Raw genomic sequence first — 18,670 nt, 5'->3', positions numbered from 1 at the left:
CGTTGGAGTGACTCCTCTCCAACTTCCTGGGTAAGAAACCAGCTGAGCCTTGCAAGTGGAGAACATGTTGTGGAATTTAAATCTAAGCCGCTCTGGTATCAGAAATGATTCCCCTGTCCCCAAATCCATCTTGTGCCACAATGAAGTTCTCTGGCCAGCGAAAAATTATCTTTGTCCTTCAAATAGGAGACAACTAAAGAGGAAGGGAGAAGAAACCGCTCTGCCGCCACATGACTGCCGAAAGGAATTGCTCAAGAACAGCAAGCCTTGCAGGAGTTATGTGGTCATGTCAAGGCAGTAGCATAGTTGGGGTGGGGGGTGGGGCATGGCCCCGGGTGCAAATTTATGAGGGGGCACAACCAGGTGCCCCCACGACAGGCCCCTTCATTGATGGTGGATATTCTATTCCAGGCACTTCCAGCTTCCAAGAGACTGCAATCTACTCCCACTATATAAAAACCTGGCAGTGATCTACCCCATTGGATTGACCAGAGTTGTTGAGTTTTTTGGGGGGAAGATTCATCAAATTTGTTGAGCTTTTTTTGGGGGGGGGGGTTGGGGCACCATGATCAGCCAGTAGATTGTGATTGACCTGTTGGACATCCCTGTTCTATTATCATTATCTATCTATCATTATCTAGCTAGGTTTCTCCAGCTACTCTGGGCAGCTTCCAACATATATTAAAACATTAAATATTAAAAACTTCCCTATACAGGGCTGCTTTCACATGTCTTCTAAAGCTTGTATAGTTGCTTACTTCCTTGGCTCAGTGGGTCACATGACTCCATACCCTCCAGTGCTTCTCCAATGAAAATCGGGATGTTCTAAGGAAAAGTGGGACATTCTGGGATCAAATCAGAAACTGGGATGGCTTCTGTACATCTGGGACTGTCCCTGGAAATTAGGGACACTTGGAGGGCCTGCAGTTTTCAGAGTCTTCAGGGAAGAGGGATTGATTGATTGATTGATTGTTGTTGTTGTTGTTTAGTCGTTTAGTCGTGTCCGACTCTTCGTGACCCCCTGGACCAGAGCACGCCAGGCACTCCTGTCTTCCACAGCCTCCCGCAGTTTGGTCAAACTCATGCTGGTAGCTTCGAGAACACTATCCAACCATCTCATCCTCTGTCGTCCCCTTCTCCTTGTGCCCTCCATCTTTCCCAACACCAGGGTCTTTTCCAGGGAGTCTTCTCTTCTCATGAGGTGGCCAAAGTATTGGAGCCTCAGCTTCAGGATCTGTCCTTCCAGTGAGCACTTTGAAAGTTGTCTTTCTGCGAGTACAAGGTCTTTCTCCCAGTACAATGTACTTAGGGAAACAGCATACCTATGTTGTATTGACAGTTCAATGATAATCTGTCAACTGAAAATTCAGTTACTATTGATGCTTCATCTTCTATATCAGATAATAAATATAGGCCATTTAGATGTCAATAAGCAATTTAACATGGCTTATTGTAGGTTTCTATTGCATAATATTAAATGGAGCAATACGCAGTGAGAATAGACACAATAAAATATGGCTGTCTTCTAGGGAAAAAAAGTTGTCTTTCTGCAAGGCAGACAGGGGTCTCCTAACAACTTCCATTGCCCTCAACAAACTACGGCTCCCGTAGCTGCTTGAAATTGTATGAAACTGATTCAAATGTATGGTGCAGATACGGCCTAAGGCAGGATATTCTGGTTACCTCAAATAGCAGTAAGATAGCAGTGCCATCCCAACTCCGCCTGGAAATTTGCTCTTGAAACTGTGACATCTGCATAGGGAGCCAAGCAGGAATTTAATTTATTTTTTTGACGGGAGACCATCTCTTCCAATGGATAGTGAGCTACTTTAGGAATGCAGATCCGTCCCCAAAAGGCTCTCGGGACTCACATTTCCAAGGCAGTCGCTGGATAAAACACTAGCTCACCAGCGCTCATTTAAAACCAGCATGCTCCAGTTTTGCAGGATGCTTATGTCTCAGTGCCAGGCTTTAAAGATTTGCTTTGCCCACAGGCAAGCCTGAATACAAAGTGTGAATTTTATTTTCATTCTAAACACGGTGGATTTTCTTTTGGGGGTGGGGTGGGGAGCAGAGAGAGAGAGAGAGAGTCACAAAAAGTGCATGAAAAGAGCAGAAAAATATTCCTTTCCCTCCTGTTATTCTCCCTGGGTTTATTGTCACAAAACAGTTTTACTGCAGAGGGATTTAGAGCAAAGGATGAAAAGATTCCCAGTCTAGTACGCCCCAGAATGGACCCTGATTTGAAAGACATTAGCATCTGTAATATAATGAGATATCCAGAGCTCTCGTATTCCAGAAAATTGGGAGGATGCTTCGTGGTGGTGTCGGCAAGACATGAAATTTCGGGACGTGAAATGCATTGGAGAGCCTGTGTGGTGTAATGGTTAAAGTGTTGGGCTAGGACCTGGGAGACCTGGGTTCGAATCCTCACTCGGCCATGACTGGGTGACCTTGGGCCAGTGACTGTCTCTCAGCCTAACCTACCTCACAGGGTTGATGTGGGAATTAAAGGAGAACCAGTGTATGCCACCCTGAGCTCCATGGTGGGAGGAAAATGGTGGGATATAAACACAATAAGTAACTAAAAAATATAGTGGCCACTTTCAGATTGCCTGTTTCTTGGGCACTCGTCCTGATTTGTTTGCACAAAGTTTTGAAGGGAGGAAGATAGAAAAGCGTCCTTATAGAACCATCTAGCTCAGCTCTGCTCACACAGTGTCATGAATGAGCCAGCTCCAAGGAAAGGTTTGCAGCCAACTGCAGAAAGCAGCCTTTCGGAACAGGGAGGCTTTGATGTTAGTCAGACAGAGGAAAACCGGCAGCTGCAGACTTCGGCTTCTCCTGACCTTGATGGGCTGGCTGATAAGACTGTAGCTGAGAGCAGGCTTGAACACAGCCAAAGCTCACTGGAAGCACACACAGGAGCAAATAACAGCCTCTTGGAGCAGGAAGAGGTTGAGACTGTCCCACTACATCTGAGGAGTCGGCGAATGGGAGGGCTGATAGATAGGAAGCAAAACCAGAGATGTAAGGGTTGTAAGTTCAATTTCTTCTGTCGACACCGGAAGGACTCTTAAGAAGGGTCATCTTGAGTAATGATGCTTTGTTAGAGCCGTCTGAAGCTATTTGTTTGTTTTTGCAATAAATCCTCCTTTTTAATTATCTACACTTACTGTGTTATCAAGCTGGGAACTTGGACTCCTGACACACAAACTAGTAGCAGCTCTCAGGATTTCAGACATTCCCAACCGTACCTGGAGATTCCAGGGATTGAAACTGGGACCTTCTCCATCCGGAGCACCTCCTCCTCCACTGAGCCACAGCCCTTCTGGAGGTTAGATGATGCCTGCAGGGAAGTTTGCTGGGAAGTTAGGCACCATTGCATCAAGCGAATATTGAGAGTTGGTAGGAGAACCCTATTCTCCACACAGAGCAACTGTCAGTTGTGTGTGCAGGAGCCAGGCCCTGTGACCAATAGGACTTTGCAGGACTGGGGCCGTCCTAAGTTTGTTCTGAAGAGGCAAGGCGTGGCCGCACAGGTGAGGCCAATTGATAACTCACAGCACCTGGTGGCAAGAGCCGGGAAGGGATATAAAGCCAGCATTTCCCTTCGGCCCTTTGCCACAGTAACACGTTCCCTGCCTTGCTGCGTTTGACTCCTTGACTCCTTGCTTCCTGACCCTCGGACCCTTGACTTCTTGACTCCCGGCTCTCTGACCCTCGGACTCTTGGCTTCCTGGCTTCTGGACCCCCGGTCCTGCTCCCACCCTGCCATCTTGCCCCCGGTCCTGACATCCCCTGCCGGGACTTCGATCACCCGTGAACCATACCGTGACAGCAACAATTCCCAGAATTTCCCTGGGGGAAGGGATTGGCCACGGAACCACTCTGGGTACTGTACTGTAAGGGGAATAATGGGGGTTCTATGAACAGCTCTCAGCATCCTTAACAAGCTATACATCCCAGGATTCTTTGCGGGGGAGCCAGGACTGTACTTTAGGAAAGAAAGAGACTGGAAGTGGGAAGTGCGGAGCAGCGGCGGGGCAAGCCGATTGGGCGCCTGGGGCAGCAGGTGGGGCCAGCCGGCCACGGGGGCGGGGTGAGCCGGGGCAGGATTCTCTGCTGGGGCCTCTGAGGAGTCAGTCTGCCTGCCTCCTCCCACTCAGCCGCCCTGCAGCTGAGGGTGAGGCGGCGGGCGGACCGTTTGGGGCAGCGCAGAGCCTGCGGACGCCCAAGCCACTGCGTCACTCCCAGGAAAGACGCGTGGCTCAGGTGTGCTGCAGGCGAGTGCCGCCCAACGTTTTGTCACCCCCCCCTCAGTGGTGACACCTGCCCCAACTGCACCCCCCTTCCTCCACCCCTGGTGGGGAGGCAGGAAATAATAATAAACATGCAATAGTTGCTGTGCAGGAAGAGAAACCTTTTTTTAAAAAAAATTGTAAAGTGAGCACAACAGATACAAAGCAAATGCGATTTTCAGAAATGAATTCTGAAAAGGAGTGCTGGGTTTAAATAACAAAAATGAACGGAGCAGTGAAATGGTTGAGGGGTCAAAATCCCATTTTTCAGTTGGAAAGAGTTGTGTGAGCAGCATAGCTGAACAAACAGGATCCTCTTCCTTTCCTGGTCGGAATCTGGAGCTGACAGGTGTTCAGGTCCGTTTGTCCCCCGTCCGCATTTGCGGGTTCTTTCGGTGACATTTTTAGGCGCCACTGTCTTCAGCTAAGATAGTGGTGTGCCAAGATTTGACGATGAAGAAGCCACATTTTAACGGATTGTTATTTTCCTTCCTGTCCAATTTCCGATTCCAGGGGGCGGGTAAGGAGACAGAACAGGCCTCATTAAAAGAAGGGATGACTTTGTGTGCGTCCCGGTTTAAACAGGGCAGCGCCTATTGAAGAAGGTTGGGAAGGCTTTGTGACTGGGCTTATTGTTTGAGCTGACTGGGAGCTAAAACTGCCTGCAGGGTTAAACTCCAAAGCCCTTAATTGCGACGTTCAGTATTCTTCCAAAATGTCAGTCTGTAGCTGTAAATAAAACTGTCCGGAACAAGGGCACCTTAGCCGGTTTTGTCTCAAAGGAGTTTTGGAAAACCACGTGAGGATTAAGAAGAGCATTTTCTTCCCATGTGCTTTAACAAAGAGCATTCAAAGCTGTTTGGCTGCGCAAACAGACAACTTTGTTGTTGCTGCTGCTGCTGCACAACAATGGATAGGCCTTACCTCTTAACCCCGCAGGGCTGCAAAATGAGGGACGAGGTGGGGATCTGTCTGGGAATATAACGGCAAAGCATCGAGGAATGAAGGACGTTATCAAACACTCGTGAAGGTTATCAAGAAGATGATATCTAGTGAACAGAACGTCTGCTTTGAATGCACAAGGACCCAGGTTCCCTTGCATCTCCAGGAAAACCTTGTCTGAAATCCTGGAGAGCTTCCTGTCAGTGTAGCCAACAGTGGCGTAGCGTGGGGGGTGCAGGGGGGGCCAGCCGCACCGGGTGCAACATCTGGGGGTTAGGGTTAGGGGGCGCAAATCCACGGGTTAGGGGGCTTGCCTTGCCCCGGGTGCTGACAACCCACGCTACGCCACTGGTAGCCAATACTGGTCTAGATGAATGCGGGTGGAGCTCTGGTCTAAACCACTGAGCCTTGACTCATACAAAGATTCCCTTTGCGAAATAACAAAGATATGTAAAAACAAAAGTCTTCTCCACCTGCAAGTTCCATCCATTATTGAGAATAAAGGTTCTGCAAAGTCTTAGATGAGCCAGACATTTGCATATTCTGGTGGCGATGAGCAACCGTGTGCCTCCATATTGATATAAGAAATATAATCATGTCATATGGGGGGAAATAGATATCTATCATTAGAGCTCTGTCCTTTAGATACTTCTAGCTTATGAGATACCTGTTCCAGAAAGGCAATAACACAACAAATTTCAGTGATAGGGGCTGTCCTTGTTTAGACCCTTAACCTAGCACAGGATAGACTAAGGGAAGGTAAAAGGGACGTGGGTGGCACTGTGGTCTAAACCTCTGAGCCTCTTGGGCTTGCCGATCAGAAGGTTGGTGGTTCAAGTCCCCATGAAGGAGTGAGCTCCCGTTGCTCTGTCCCAGCTCCTGCCAACCTGCAGTTTGAAAGCACGCCAGTGCAAGTAGATCAATAGGTACCACTGCAACAGGAAGCTAAATGGTGTTTCCGTGTGCTCTGGTTTCCGTCACGGTTTTCCATTGCGCCAGAAGCGGTTTAGTCCTGCTGGCCACATGACCCGGAAAGCTTTCTGTGGACAAACGCTGGCTCCCTCAGCCTGAAAGCGAGATGGGCGCCGCAACCCCATACTTGTCTTTGACTGGATTCAACTGTCCAGGGGTCTTTTACTTTTAATTTACCTAGATGAACCAGTATAAGACAGCTCACTGTGACCCTTCATTGTTTGGAGAAGGGCTGTAACTCAGTACAGTGGTACCTTGGGTTAAGGACGCTTCAAGTTACAGACACTTCAGGTTACAGACTCCGCTAACCCAGAAATAGTACCTTGGGTTAAGAACTTTGCCTCAAGATGAGAACAGAAATCATGCGGCGGCAGCGGGAGGCCCCCATTAGCTAAAGTAGTACCTCAGGTTAAGAACAGTTTCAGGTTAAGAACAGACCTCCAGAACGAATTAAGTTCTTAACCTGAGGTACCACAGTATTAGATCATCTGCCTTTTATGCAGAAGGCCCCAGATTCAATTTCTCCCGTCTCCCATTAGGGCTGGGAGTGATTCCTCCCTCATACCCTAGAAAGACAATGCCAGTCATGGTGGACAATACTGAGAGAGACGGATCCAGTGTCCTGGCTTGGAGTTAAGCGGCAGCTCTTTCCTCGCTGAACCACTAGGATAGCTCAGCTAGTGGACTCTGGTGCCTTCATTTTTTTGTATGTAGCTTGCATTTTTGGCTGCAAAGCTTGGTTAGCCACATAGTAGCTCAGCGTATACCTGGACAAGCTCCTTCAGACTCGGTTTTCTGCACTTTGGGTTTGTCAAGGCACATCAGTTGTAGAGAACTGAGCCCACCAAGCAACATTCAAAGCAGCCCATTCCTTACTTACAGACGCTTTAAATAAGAACTGGTTGGCTCGTTGTGAGCAGCAAATAGCTTTTAAATATGTAGAAATGGCCTTTTGTAAATAGGGAATAAATGACACCTTTGAATGAACTCCACTTACTGGCGTTATTTAGAGCATCTGCAGGGTGGCCTCTGCAGGCAAGCTGACCCTCTTTTCTGTTCAGTTCAGTTCCTTTCCTCCCCACTGTATATTAACTATAATATATAGTGATTTACGTTTACAATCAAGTGCTACAGAAGAAAGTAAAGCTATTGCCATAATTAAGCGAACAAAATTAAACCAGCCCATTGCAATTAATTTTTAAGTGAATCAGAATTATGCCTAGTTTTTATTCTTCCTGCTCTGTGATTCTATGCGATCGATAGAGAAGTCCCTGTGATGTGCTTTTTCTGTAGATTTAAAAGGAGTGTGCCAGTAAGTCTACTCACCTATTCTGGTGGGTGGCGTTGCGACCGGCCATTGGGCCCTGCAGTGATCCGGCTGGGGGCGGATATCAGCCCCCTCCTCGCCGCTGCCCGGCTGAGTCACTGGCGCTGGCTGGGGCCCTGCCCAGGGGAGGCCCTTGTGGTCCAATCAGCACTGACGGGAGCCATGGCCACTGGAAATTTAAACCGCGGCGTGGCCAGGGGCCATCCTCTCTCGTCCTTCGCCAGATCCTGTAGATGCACCCCTGATTTAATTGTTGGGTTGTGATGGCACAAACTCCATACTGAAGATGCAGCGCGAGTTTGCCATGTGACCAGAATGCCTGCCTTGCTAGGGGAGACACAACATGCCTAATTCTTTTATATAGATATAATATAATATAATGATATTATTATATTATATTATATTATATTATATTATATTATATTATATTATATTATATTATAATATAGATATAATTTTTATTAGGAACTTAAACAAAACATATTATCTTAAAACATACCATCCTTAATCCCCCCCCATTTTTCTCCCTCCTCCCTCCCTCCCATAAAACAACCCCCCTCCCCACCCCCTGACTTCCCTCACTTCCAATCTCTGCTGTTCTCTGCATGTTACAAAATTGTATAAATCCTTAATTTATCTAGCTGGTTGTTATCAATAAAAAGTTTGTGAGTGTTTATTCAAAACCTGCCAATGAGTCCAATTCACTTTGTTGCGTCTTTAAATACTTTGTAAAAGGTTCCCATTCATCTTTAAAGTCACAGTTATCCTTGTCCCATAGCTTATGCAGTGGCGTAGCGTGGGTTGTCAGCACCCGGGGCAAGGCAAGTAATTTGCGCCCCCTAACCCATGGATTTGCGCCCCCTAACCCGTGGATTTGCCCTAACCCCAGATGTTGCGCCCGGTGCGGCCGGCCCCCCTGCACCCCCCACGCTACGCCACTGAGCTTATGTGACAATTTTGCCAGTTCTGCATAGTCCATCAAGTTTTCTTGCCATAGTTCTTTAGTCGGGATTTCCTCAGTCTTCCATCTTTGTGCTATTAAGACTCTCGCAGCCATTGTCACATACACAACATGCCTAATTCAATACAGGAGCTAAAGCCTGGTGATGGGATGCCGGGGTTGAGCATTTATCAGGAAGGACTCACTTCTCCTAATTGATCAGGAGGGTCCACAGAGGTTGCTGCTGAATTGGTGTGAACGTGGGGAGTACAAAAGGGGTCTTTGAAGGTCAAGGAGGCACCTGAGTCTTACCTGCATGTGGGTGTTTCTGTGCAGTTGTGACATCCAGTTCTGTCCCAGCATTTTTAAAAAAATAATTTCACTATAACAAATTATCATAACATATCATCTTCATCATTTCCCCAATTATCCCCCTCCCCAAAAAGAATCCTCCCTCCTCTCCCCCAAGACTTCCCTCCATTCCTCTCTCTGATTTTTCAGCACATGTTGTTCTCTGCATATTGTCAAATTGTAAAGATCCTTAAATGGTCTATCTATTATATCAACAGTCAATAAATTTGTGTATGTTTATTCAAAACCTGCCAAGGAGTCCAGTTCATTTTGTTGTTTTTTTAAGTTGCTTGTAAAAAGTTCCCATTCTTCTTTAAAGTCACAGTTGTCCTTGTCTCATAGTTTGTATGTCAATTTCGCCAGTTCTGCATAATCCATCAATTTCTCTTGCCATTGTTCATTTGTCGGGGTTTCCTCATTCTTCCATCCTTACGCTGTTAAGACTCTTGCCACCGTTGCCGCATACATAAATAAATTCTTTATTTTCCTTGGCAGGTCTTTTCCTACAATCCCTAACAATCTGGTTTTTTTTACAAATGTTAATTCAAACATTTTCTTCAACTCATTATATATCATTTCCCAGAATTTTTAAATTTCTCCACATTCCCACCACATATGGTAAAATGTCCCTTCTTTTTCCTTACACTTCCAACATACATTTGACCCAGTTCTGTCCCAGCATTGACACAATCCGTCCTTTATTCTCTAGGAGCAAAGCCCCAGCAACCAGACGTCAATAGCAATGATGCAGGAGCCCCAGGAAATGGTAGAAGAGACTGTAACTGTGGAGGAAGACCCTGGAACCCCAACGTCCCACGTTTCCATTGTGACTTCAGAAGACGGGACCACAAGGAGAACCGAGACCAAGGTAGGAACCATCGGCTTTGGCCTTTTCTCTGCCAAGACCTCTCAACAGGGTATAGGGAGGTGAAAGGAGCACAGTTTTATCTAGGGTTTATTGTGGTTTGATTTAAATACTTTATTGTCACTTGTACAACTTGCATACAGTGAGATTACACGAGCACCCCCCACTCAGCTCTCTTAGTCTTAATTCCCCTCGTTTACTGAAGCACACCCACCAAACCCGAAAGTCAGTTGCCCTGTAGTTATCTTTTCATTCAGCAGCCTAACAGCCTGTTGGTGCGACTAATCATGCTTCTTTATCTTCTGCCTGAGGGCAGGAGATCAAGAAAGTGCCGGCCAGGGTGTGAATCATCCCTGAGAATTTTCCTCACTCTCCTGAGGCAACGTTCGTCCGCTATTTCATCCAGCGGATTCATGGGACAGCCCATAATATCTTGTGCTGTATTCACCACCCCCTGTTGGCACTTCCTATCAGTTGATGTTAAACCAGCGTACCGCACCGTGATGCAGTATGAAAGGACACTTTCTATTGTGGACCGGTAGAAGGAGATCATCAAATGTTGATTGACATCGTTCTTCTGCAGTACTCTGAGGAGATGGAGTCTCTGTTGGGCTTTCTTAACCACCTGGGTTGTATTGATTTTCCAAGTAAGGCCTTCACTGAGATAAACTCCTAGGAGTTTAAAGGAAGAGATCCTCTCCACACAGCCCTCCCCGATGTACAGTGGGGCTAGTTCTCCTCTCTTCCTCCGAAAGTCCAACACCATCTCCTTTGTCTTGCGGATATTAAGGTGCAAGTTGTTCCCTATGCACCATGTAGATATATTGATCTGACGCTTATGGAGTGTAGGCATTGAAGAAGAAAATGCGGCCCTCCATCTCTTCATCTGGCCCTTGGAGCCCTCCCCAGGTGACACCCCTCTCCAGCACTCCTTGGCACTCTGAATATCTATGCCTGGCTGGAAGGTGTTGATGGACCTTGAGAACGCCTTCAGCTCCCCTGGTTGTGCAACAGAGAGGGGTGTTCTAGTTACAGGTAGGTAGCCGTGTTGGTCTGCCGTAGTCGAAACAAAATAAAAAAATTCCTTCCAGTAGCACCTTAGAGACCAACTAAGTTTGTTATCCGAAGAAGTGTGCATGCACACGAAAGCTCATACCAATAACAAACTTAGTTGGTTTCTAAGGTGCTACTGGAAGGAATTTTTTTATTTTGTTTCGAAAGGATGTGTGCAAGGGTATGTAGAAGCTGTCCGCCTGTACGAGGGTGAACTGTTACATGCATTCACTGCATGCTTTGGCCTCTGGCCCTGGCCATCACTGGCGTGTCGCCCTGGGAAGATTGCCCAGATGGGAACGTGGCCCTCAAGGTGGAGAAAAAGTTCCCTGCCCCTGGATTTAATAAGCCAAAAAAAGCAAAATGCAGACAGCTCAGGCAGGTGACCAGGGGGAAAACAGAAACGTTCCTGTTCTGAAAACAGAACAGAAACCTCCACATAACTGGGCTCTCCTTGCTCTCGAGCGCTTGAGAACTCACTTTTACTTGGGGGTTTTTGACCCTCCTGCCTGGGATGCCACTGGGTGCTGGGCTGGTTCCCAGAGCCTGTCAAAAGCTAAAGGTAAATTGCATATATCATCACCAAGCGTTCTTTGGATAGTTATCGGAGGAACTATAGGGACGCGGGTGGCGCTGTGGGTTAAACCACAGAGCCTAGGACTTGCCGATCAGAAGATCGGTGGTTCGAATCCCCGCAACAGGGTGAGCTCCTGTTGCTCGGTCCCTGCTCCTGCCAACCTAGCAGTTCGAAAGCACGTCAAAGTGCAAGTAGATAAATAGGTACCGCTCCAGCGGGAAGGTAAACGGTGTTTCCGTGTGTTGCTCTGGTTCGCCAGAAGAAGCTTAGTCATGCTGGCCACATGACCCGGAAGCTGTATGCCGGCTCCCTCGGCCAATAAAGCGAGATGAACGCCGCAACCCCAGAGTCGGTCACAACTGGACCTAATGGTCAGGAGTCCCTTTACCTTTACTATAGTTTGGTGGAGTGCATAGGTTGCTGGTACAAGGGGCCAGGTTCCATCACCTGCATCTGCCATTAAAATAAACAGGTAGCGGATGATCAGAGGAACCTGTCCCTGTTGCCAGTCAGAGTAGACAGCACTAGACTAACTGGACTAATAACCTTGCCTGATATAAGGCAGGGTCCCATTTCCCCGTTTTTGCACAGCTGTGGATCTTACAAACCTTTTCTGACTATTTCAAACATACCATATTTTTCGCTCTATATGACACACTTTTTCCCTCCTAAAAAGTAATGGGAAATGTGTGTGCATCTTATGGAGAGAATGCAGGCTGCGCCCCTAACCCTGAAGCCAGAACAGCAAGAGGGATTGGTGCGCAGCAATCCCTCTTGCTGTTCTGGCTTCAGGGATAGCCTCTTCAACAACATTTGATTCAGAATTTTTTTTCTTCTTGTTTTCCTCCTCTAAAAACTAGGTGTGTCTTATGGGTGGGTGCGTCTTATAGAGCGAAAAATATGGTATTTTATTTTGCGGGGAGAGGGGGAATTAGATGTGTGAATCATAGCAGAGATTAGACTTGGTGAGGCGGACGGGGGGCGGCTGGTGCCCCTTGGAGCCCCAATGGTAGGTGGTGCCACAGCCAATGGCAAGTGAGCCACCTAACTGCTTTTGTCCCCATCCTCCTCCCTCTTGGGTTGTACAGGGGCAACAAGGAGACTCAGGAAGATCACAAGCTGGCAGCCAGTGTAACCTCCTGGACTCCTTGCAGGTAGGAAAGCAGGCAGGTGGAGGTTGGAGGGGCAACACTCTATTTCCCTAATGCATCAGCCCCTGCCAGCTCCTCCTTAGAAAGTGAAAAGGAGAGAGGGAGGATCAGATCCGAGGTGCCGTGTTTGCCGAGGCTGCAACATAAGCCTTGCAGGGAGATAAGATGGAGGATTGCACTTTAATGGGCATTGTGCTTCATGGAACTAGCAGGGGCCTCCGCCGCACGCTAACTGTTAGATAAAGAAAGACAGGCACACAGATGACAGAATTTGCCCAGAATAGTCATACCACTGATAAGAAACATATTTGCGGTTGGAAGAGAAATGTATATGATACCTGGTATCTTTTTCCCAGCAAGGGAGCCGGTAAATCATTTAAAACAAAGGCGAGCATCCTATCCCGGAGGGGCCCAGAGCTCAGTGGTGGAGCACACATGCATTGCAGGTTCAATCCTTGGCGAGGGAAGATGCCCAGTGGAGACTCTGCAGAGTTGCTGTGTCTGAGCATAGACCAAGGATGGGGAGCCTGTGACCCTCCAGTTTCCATCAGCTGCAGCCAGCCTGGCCCATTGGTTAGAGGCGAGGGGAGTTTTTGCCCAGAAACATCCTTGCATTAAAGGCTGCACACTCAACAGCCACATTGGGCTGTTTGTCAAAGACTCCTGTTAGAGTTTATCTCCTCTTCCTTCAGATGACGGGCATTGAACCTGGGACCTTCTGCATGCGAAAATTGGATCTCTGTCACTGAGAACTGGCCCTTCCCTTAAGACAGCCTTTCTCAACCTGTGGGTCCCCAGATGTTGTTGAACTATGTGATAGGAATTTTATGGTCTTAGATATATCGTAATGTTCATAAGTGTATCAACCAAGCACATACATAGATCAGCACAGGAAGGCCAACCTGGAACCATTTTGATTCCTAAACTGACCACATCTTTTCTCTGCAAGGTCAAAATGGAAAAGCCTCCCCATTGTCTTTTCCTTCACAAATCCTGTCTTAAGGGTATGTCTGTGTTTGAATAGGGTGTGAGCCTGCGACATGGTATTTATCATGACAAAAGAATGGCCAGGCTCCCCAGGCAATCCAATCAAGTAACCTGCCAGACAGGAGATAAACAACAACAGGAGAAAAACAATATTAAAATTTCTGTTTTAGACCGCCTTTTCTGTGATGTAGGTGTGATGTATCTGAGGGGTGGTCTTAGGTTACACCCCTTCTGTGATGTATGTATGATGTTTCTGGGGGTGGTCTTGATCTACAGGGTGGCAATTTCAAAAGTCTTTATAAGGCCTTGTGCGTCATTGTTCTGGGTTCCTCCTCCTCTCCTGTGGGTGACGGGAGCACCCTGTTGCAACAGATCAATAAAGATCAAGCTTACTAGCTGCTTTGCTTCTCAATATTCTCTGGTTGGCCTCTGTTATCTTCTCCTACCAATAGGGAACCTATGTAAGGACTCTATATGGGTTCTTGGATACCCCATAAGGGAAAAGGGCAGATTTTTGTTTACAACAACTACAACTCCCATCACCCCTAGCTAGCAAGGCCAGAGCTCAGGGATGATGGGAGTTGTAGTCCAACAACATCTGGGGACCCACAGGTTGAGAACCGCTGCCTTAAGACACAGGAAGCTGCCTTCTACTGAGTCAGACCACTGGTCCACCTAGTTCTGTATTGCCTTGCACTGACAGGCAGCAGCTCTTTAGGGTTTTGGGTTGGGGAATCTCTCCCAGCCCTTGCTTGGAAGTGCTGGAGATTGAATTTGGGGCCACCTGCATACAAGGTGGGTACCCTAACACTGAGCCATGCCCCTTTTGCAACGGGCACTACCCACCACTGCCTTAATCCTGTTTCGAAACCTGGCAAATGTCATTGAGTTGCAAGCACAGGCCTTCCCCCATACGGGGTGTGTGTGTGAGAGAGAGAGTGTGTGTACACACAACACACACACACAAAGAGAGAGCGCTTCTGTGAATAATTGCTTTTCCAAACTCCTGTTTGGCTCCTTTCATCTAATGTACCTCGCCAGCCAGGACCCTGCGTAAGTATCATTCAAAGCACAAAGGACTCTTTCAGAGGTACCAATCGCAAATCTTCGCAATTGCTCTTGAAAGCCAAACATTTTAGCATGTTAAAACAATGAAGGTCACCTTGGACAGGGAAGGCACAAACCGTTTACCTTCCCCGCCTCCCTTCCGCAGACTAATACTGTGGCTGATTAAAAGGATCCCGTGGTTGGCTGGCTGGCTGGTTGTTTTTAAGGGCTGGGGAATCTCTGCATAAAAAGGTGTCTGATGAAATCTGCTCTTTCTGAAATATGTCTCTTACACTCTCTCACTCTTCTATATCCTTATCATGATCTGCCTTTGCTGCAGTGAACATAATTAATCTCTCCCCCTCCCGGGCCTGTTCTTTCTCAAATGCATGCAAGGTATTTGTGCTCAGCCTGTGCCCAGAGGTCTACTCAGAGGAGGAGCAAAGGAGTCAGGACCCTTCCCCCCCCCCGCCATCTGATTTCCAGACTTCCAGTGGCTTCATAGTGCCATTCAGTCTGGACACCCTTCCCTAAGACTGGGAATCCTTACCTGGGCTCATGGCTGGCTATCAGATCACACACCTCACCTCCTCCAGGGCCACAGGAGCAAAGGATTCAGTGAGCCAGGCAAGAGCTTCAGGGCTACTGCAAAAGTGCACGGCTACCTGCATGTGGGGCAACTCAGGAGGAGAAGGAAGCACCTGGAAGCACCTACCCAGGTTAGGTCATGGCTGAGGTCACATCCATTTGAAGCACCTATTTGTTGTTGTTATTGTTTAGTCGTTTAGTCGTGTCCGACTCTTCGTGACTCCATGGACCAGAGCACGCCAGGCACTCCTGCCTTCCACTGCCTCCCGCAGTTTGTCAAACTCATGTTTGTAGCTTCGAGAACACTGTCCAACCATCTCGTCCTCTGTCGTCCCCTTCTCCTTGTGCCCTCCATCTTTCCCAGCATCAGGGTCTTTTCCAGGGAGTCTTCTCATGAGGGGGCCAAAGTATTGGAGCCTCAGCTTCAGGATCTGTCCTTCCAGTGAGCACTCAGGGCTGATTTCCTTAAGAATGGAGAGGTTTGATCTTCTTGCAGTCCATGGGACTCTCAAGAGTCTCCTCCAACACCATAATTCAAAAGCATCAATTCTTCAGCGATCAGCCTTCTTGATGGTCCAGCTCTCACTTCCATACATCAATACTGGGAAAACCATAGCTTTAACTATACGGACCTTTGTTGGCAAGGTGATGTCTCTGCTTTTTGAAGCACCTGTGGATTCCCCCAAAGAATACTGTGAACAAGTCAGGTCTGTGAAGCAGATCTCAGAATGTGGGAAGGCTAATATGGGTGCAGACAATCCCTTCAAATATACGGAGTCTTCCCTCGAGATGACCTATTTATTGAGCCTTCATCCTCATTTGCTTGCACCGATCTGTCAGGTGTGCGTGCAGGAGCCAGGCCCTGTGACCAATAGGACTCTGCAGGACTGGGGCCTTCCTAAGTTTGTTCTGAAGAGGCAAGGTGCAGCCACACAGGTGAGGCCGATTGGTGGCAAGAGCTGGGAAGGGATATAAGGTCAGCATTTTCCCTTCAGCTCTTTGCCACAGCAACACGTTCCCTGCCTTGCTGCCCTTGACTCCTTGCTTCTTGATCCTCGGACCCCTGACTTCGTGACTCCTTGCTTCTTGATCCTCGGACCCCTGATTTTGTGACTCCTTGCTTCCTGACCATCGGACCCTTGGCTTCTTAACTCCCCGCTCTCTGACCCTCGGACTCTTGGCTTTCTGACTCCTGGCTTCTGGACCCCCATTCCTGCTCCCACCTCGCCATCTTGCCCCTGGTCCTGACGTCCCCTGCCAGGACTTCAATCACCCATGAAGCGGACCGTGACACGATCTTACACAGGGGTTAGATTATCCCTGGTCTTTATCGAATCTTCATCTCAAATTTGCTTGCAGGCTGTTTACACACCTTCCTGTTAGTTCATCCAGCACTTTTGAGTCGGGTTTCTTGACACTCTTCATTCTTCAAAGTGTATTAAAGTTGTTGGACGGCTTTATTTGCACAAAGCTATATTTCTGGTGGGACGCGGGTGGCGCTGTGGGTTAAACCACTGAGCCTAGGGCTTGCTGATCAGAAGGTCGGCGGTTTGAATCCCCGCGACAGGGTGAGCTCCTGTTGCTCGGTCCCTGCTCCTGCCAACCTAGCAGTTCGAAAGCACGTCAAAGTGCAAGTAGATAAATAGGTACCGCTCTGGCGGGAAGGTAAACGGAGTTTCCGTGCGCTGCTCTGGTTCGCCAGAAGCGGCTTAGTCATGCTGGCCACATGGCCCAGAAGCTGTATGCCGGCTCCCTCAGCCAATAAAGCGAGATGAGCGCTGCAACTCCAGAGTCGGTCACAACTGGACCTAATGGTCAGGGGTCCCTTTACCTTTACTATATTTCCGGTATGCTCCTGAATTCCACATGCAAAATACTGGTGGTCTGGAGGAACCATGATTCATCCACCCACCTTCGGATCAGGCCGCTAGTCTTGGTGAAGGCAAGCAATGATGCTGCCCCTCAAACCACATTTTCCCGCCTCATTCAGATTTCCGTGGGAGGCAGCCTTTCTTGGCCTCTCTCAGAAAAGCTCCACCACTTTCAGCGTAAGTGGACATTTGGGAGAGAAGCTTGACCTCCCCATTTCATAGTCTTCTAAAGGGTATGTTCTTTCATAGCCTCCTGTTAACAAGGTAATGGCTTATACCTTTTCGGCCTGGTAATTTTACAGTCTATATGTCAAAAGTAAGCTCTTGGAAATGTCAAAATGCTTTTATACTTGAGTGCTTTCTCCTTACTTATTTTCTGTTTTATGACACAATTTGGGGTGGGGAGAGAGAGAGAGAAACTTGTTCCAGTTTTGGAAGTTTCTATAAATTATTTAAGTCATCTCAAGCTTTAAAAGGAATGGGGGGGGACGCCACCCGTCTTTCTTACCCAACCATACATCCTACTTAGAGTCTGATGGCTTCATTCGAGCAGAGAAGAAACCGGTTCAGTCTTGTTTGGCATTAATTTTTGTGTTCCATGCACTTGAAGAAATGAAGGTTGAGTAATAATAATAATAATAATAATAATAATAATAATAATAATAAATTTATTATTTATACCCTGCCCATCTGGCTGGGTTTCCCCAGCCACTCTGGGCGGCTCCCAACAGAATTAAAACCACAATAAAACATCAAACATTAAAAACCTCCCTAAACAGGGCTGCCTTCAGATGTCTTCTAAAAGTCAGATAGTTGTTTATTTCCTTGACATCTGATGGGAGGGCGTTCCAAAGGATGGGCACCATTACTAAGAAGACCGTCTGCCTGTTTCCCTGCAACCTCACTTCTCGCAGTGAAGGAACCACCAGAAGAACCTTGGAGCTGGACCTGAGCTTGAGCTGAGCCAGTGTGGTGCAGTGGTTAAGAGCGGTGGACTCATAATCTGGTGAACCAGGTTCGCTTCCCTGCTCCTCCACACGCAGCTGCTGGGTGACCTTGAGCTAGTCACACTTCTTTGAAGTCTCTCAGCCCCACTCACCTCACAGAGTGTTTGTTGTGGGGAAGGAAGGGAAAGGAGAATGTTAGCCGCTATGAGACTCCTTCGGGTAGTGATAAAGCAGGATATCAAATCCAAACTACTCTTCTTCCTCCTCCTCAGTGTCTGGGCTGAACAATGGGGGTGGAGACGCTCCTTCGGTTATACAGGGCTGAGGCCATTTAGGGCTTTAAAGGTCAGCCCGTACTGGGAGCCAATGCAGGTCTTTCAGGAGCGGTGTTATATTGTCTAAGTGGCATACCCACTCAATCATCTCAGTGGTTCAGACCAGGAAGGTAGGTGTGGAGAGCATTTATATCAGGCTTCCTCAACCTTGGCCCTCCAGATGTTTTGAGACTACAATTCCCATCATCCCTGACCACTGGTTCTGCTCGCTAGGAATCATGGGAATTGTAGGCCAAAAACATCTGGAGGGCCGAGGTTGAGGAAGCCTGGTTTATATTATCTGTTTATTGCAGGGGTGGGAAACCTTTGCACCCCAAGAATCACCTTCCCTTCTGGGTGCCAGATGTGAGTGGTTAGAGAGGGGCCCTGTCCATTTTGGCCTTCAAAACAGCTTTGAAGATGTTTCAAAAAGCTTT

The 18,670-nt window shown here is 47.7% G+C and overlaps 1 protein-coding gene across 43 annotated transcripts in view; it reads left to right on the top strand.

The window, feature by feature from the left end:
• The window catches only part of ARVCF (ARVCF delta catenin family member), a 594,486-nt gene that overhangs the window by 414,120 nt on the left and 161,696 nt on the right, over nt 1-18,670 (top strand). For all 43 annotated transcript variants that reach the window (XM_083589903.1, XM_083589899.1, XM_083589871.1 and 40 more), the window contains one exon: nt 9,543-9,701. In XM_083589903.1, coding sequence (XP_083446029.1) covers nt 9,576-9,701 — 126 coding nt within the window. In that variant the 5' untranslated portion in view covers nt 9,543-9,575. The remainder of the gene's footprint in view (nt 1-9,542; nt 9,702-18,670) is intronic.

The sequence above is a fragment of the Podarcis filfolensis genome (genome assembly GCF_964270895.1).
Source record: "Podarcis filfolensis genome assembly, chromosome: 16".
In the NCBI taxonomy this organism is placed as follows: domain Eukaryota; kingdom Metazoa; phylum Chordata; class Lepidosauria; order Squamata; family Lacertidae; genus Podarcis; species Podarcis filfolensis.
Note: the sequence above shows the minus strand (reverse complement) of the source record. Positions and strands in the feature narration are given on the sequence as shown.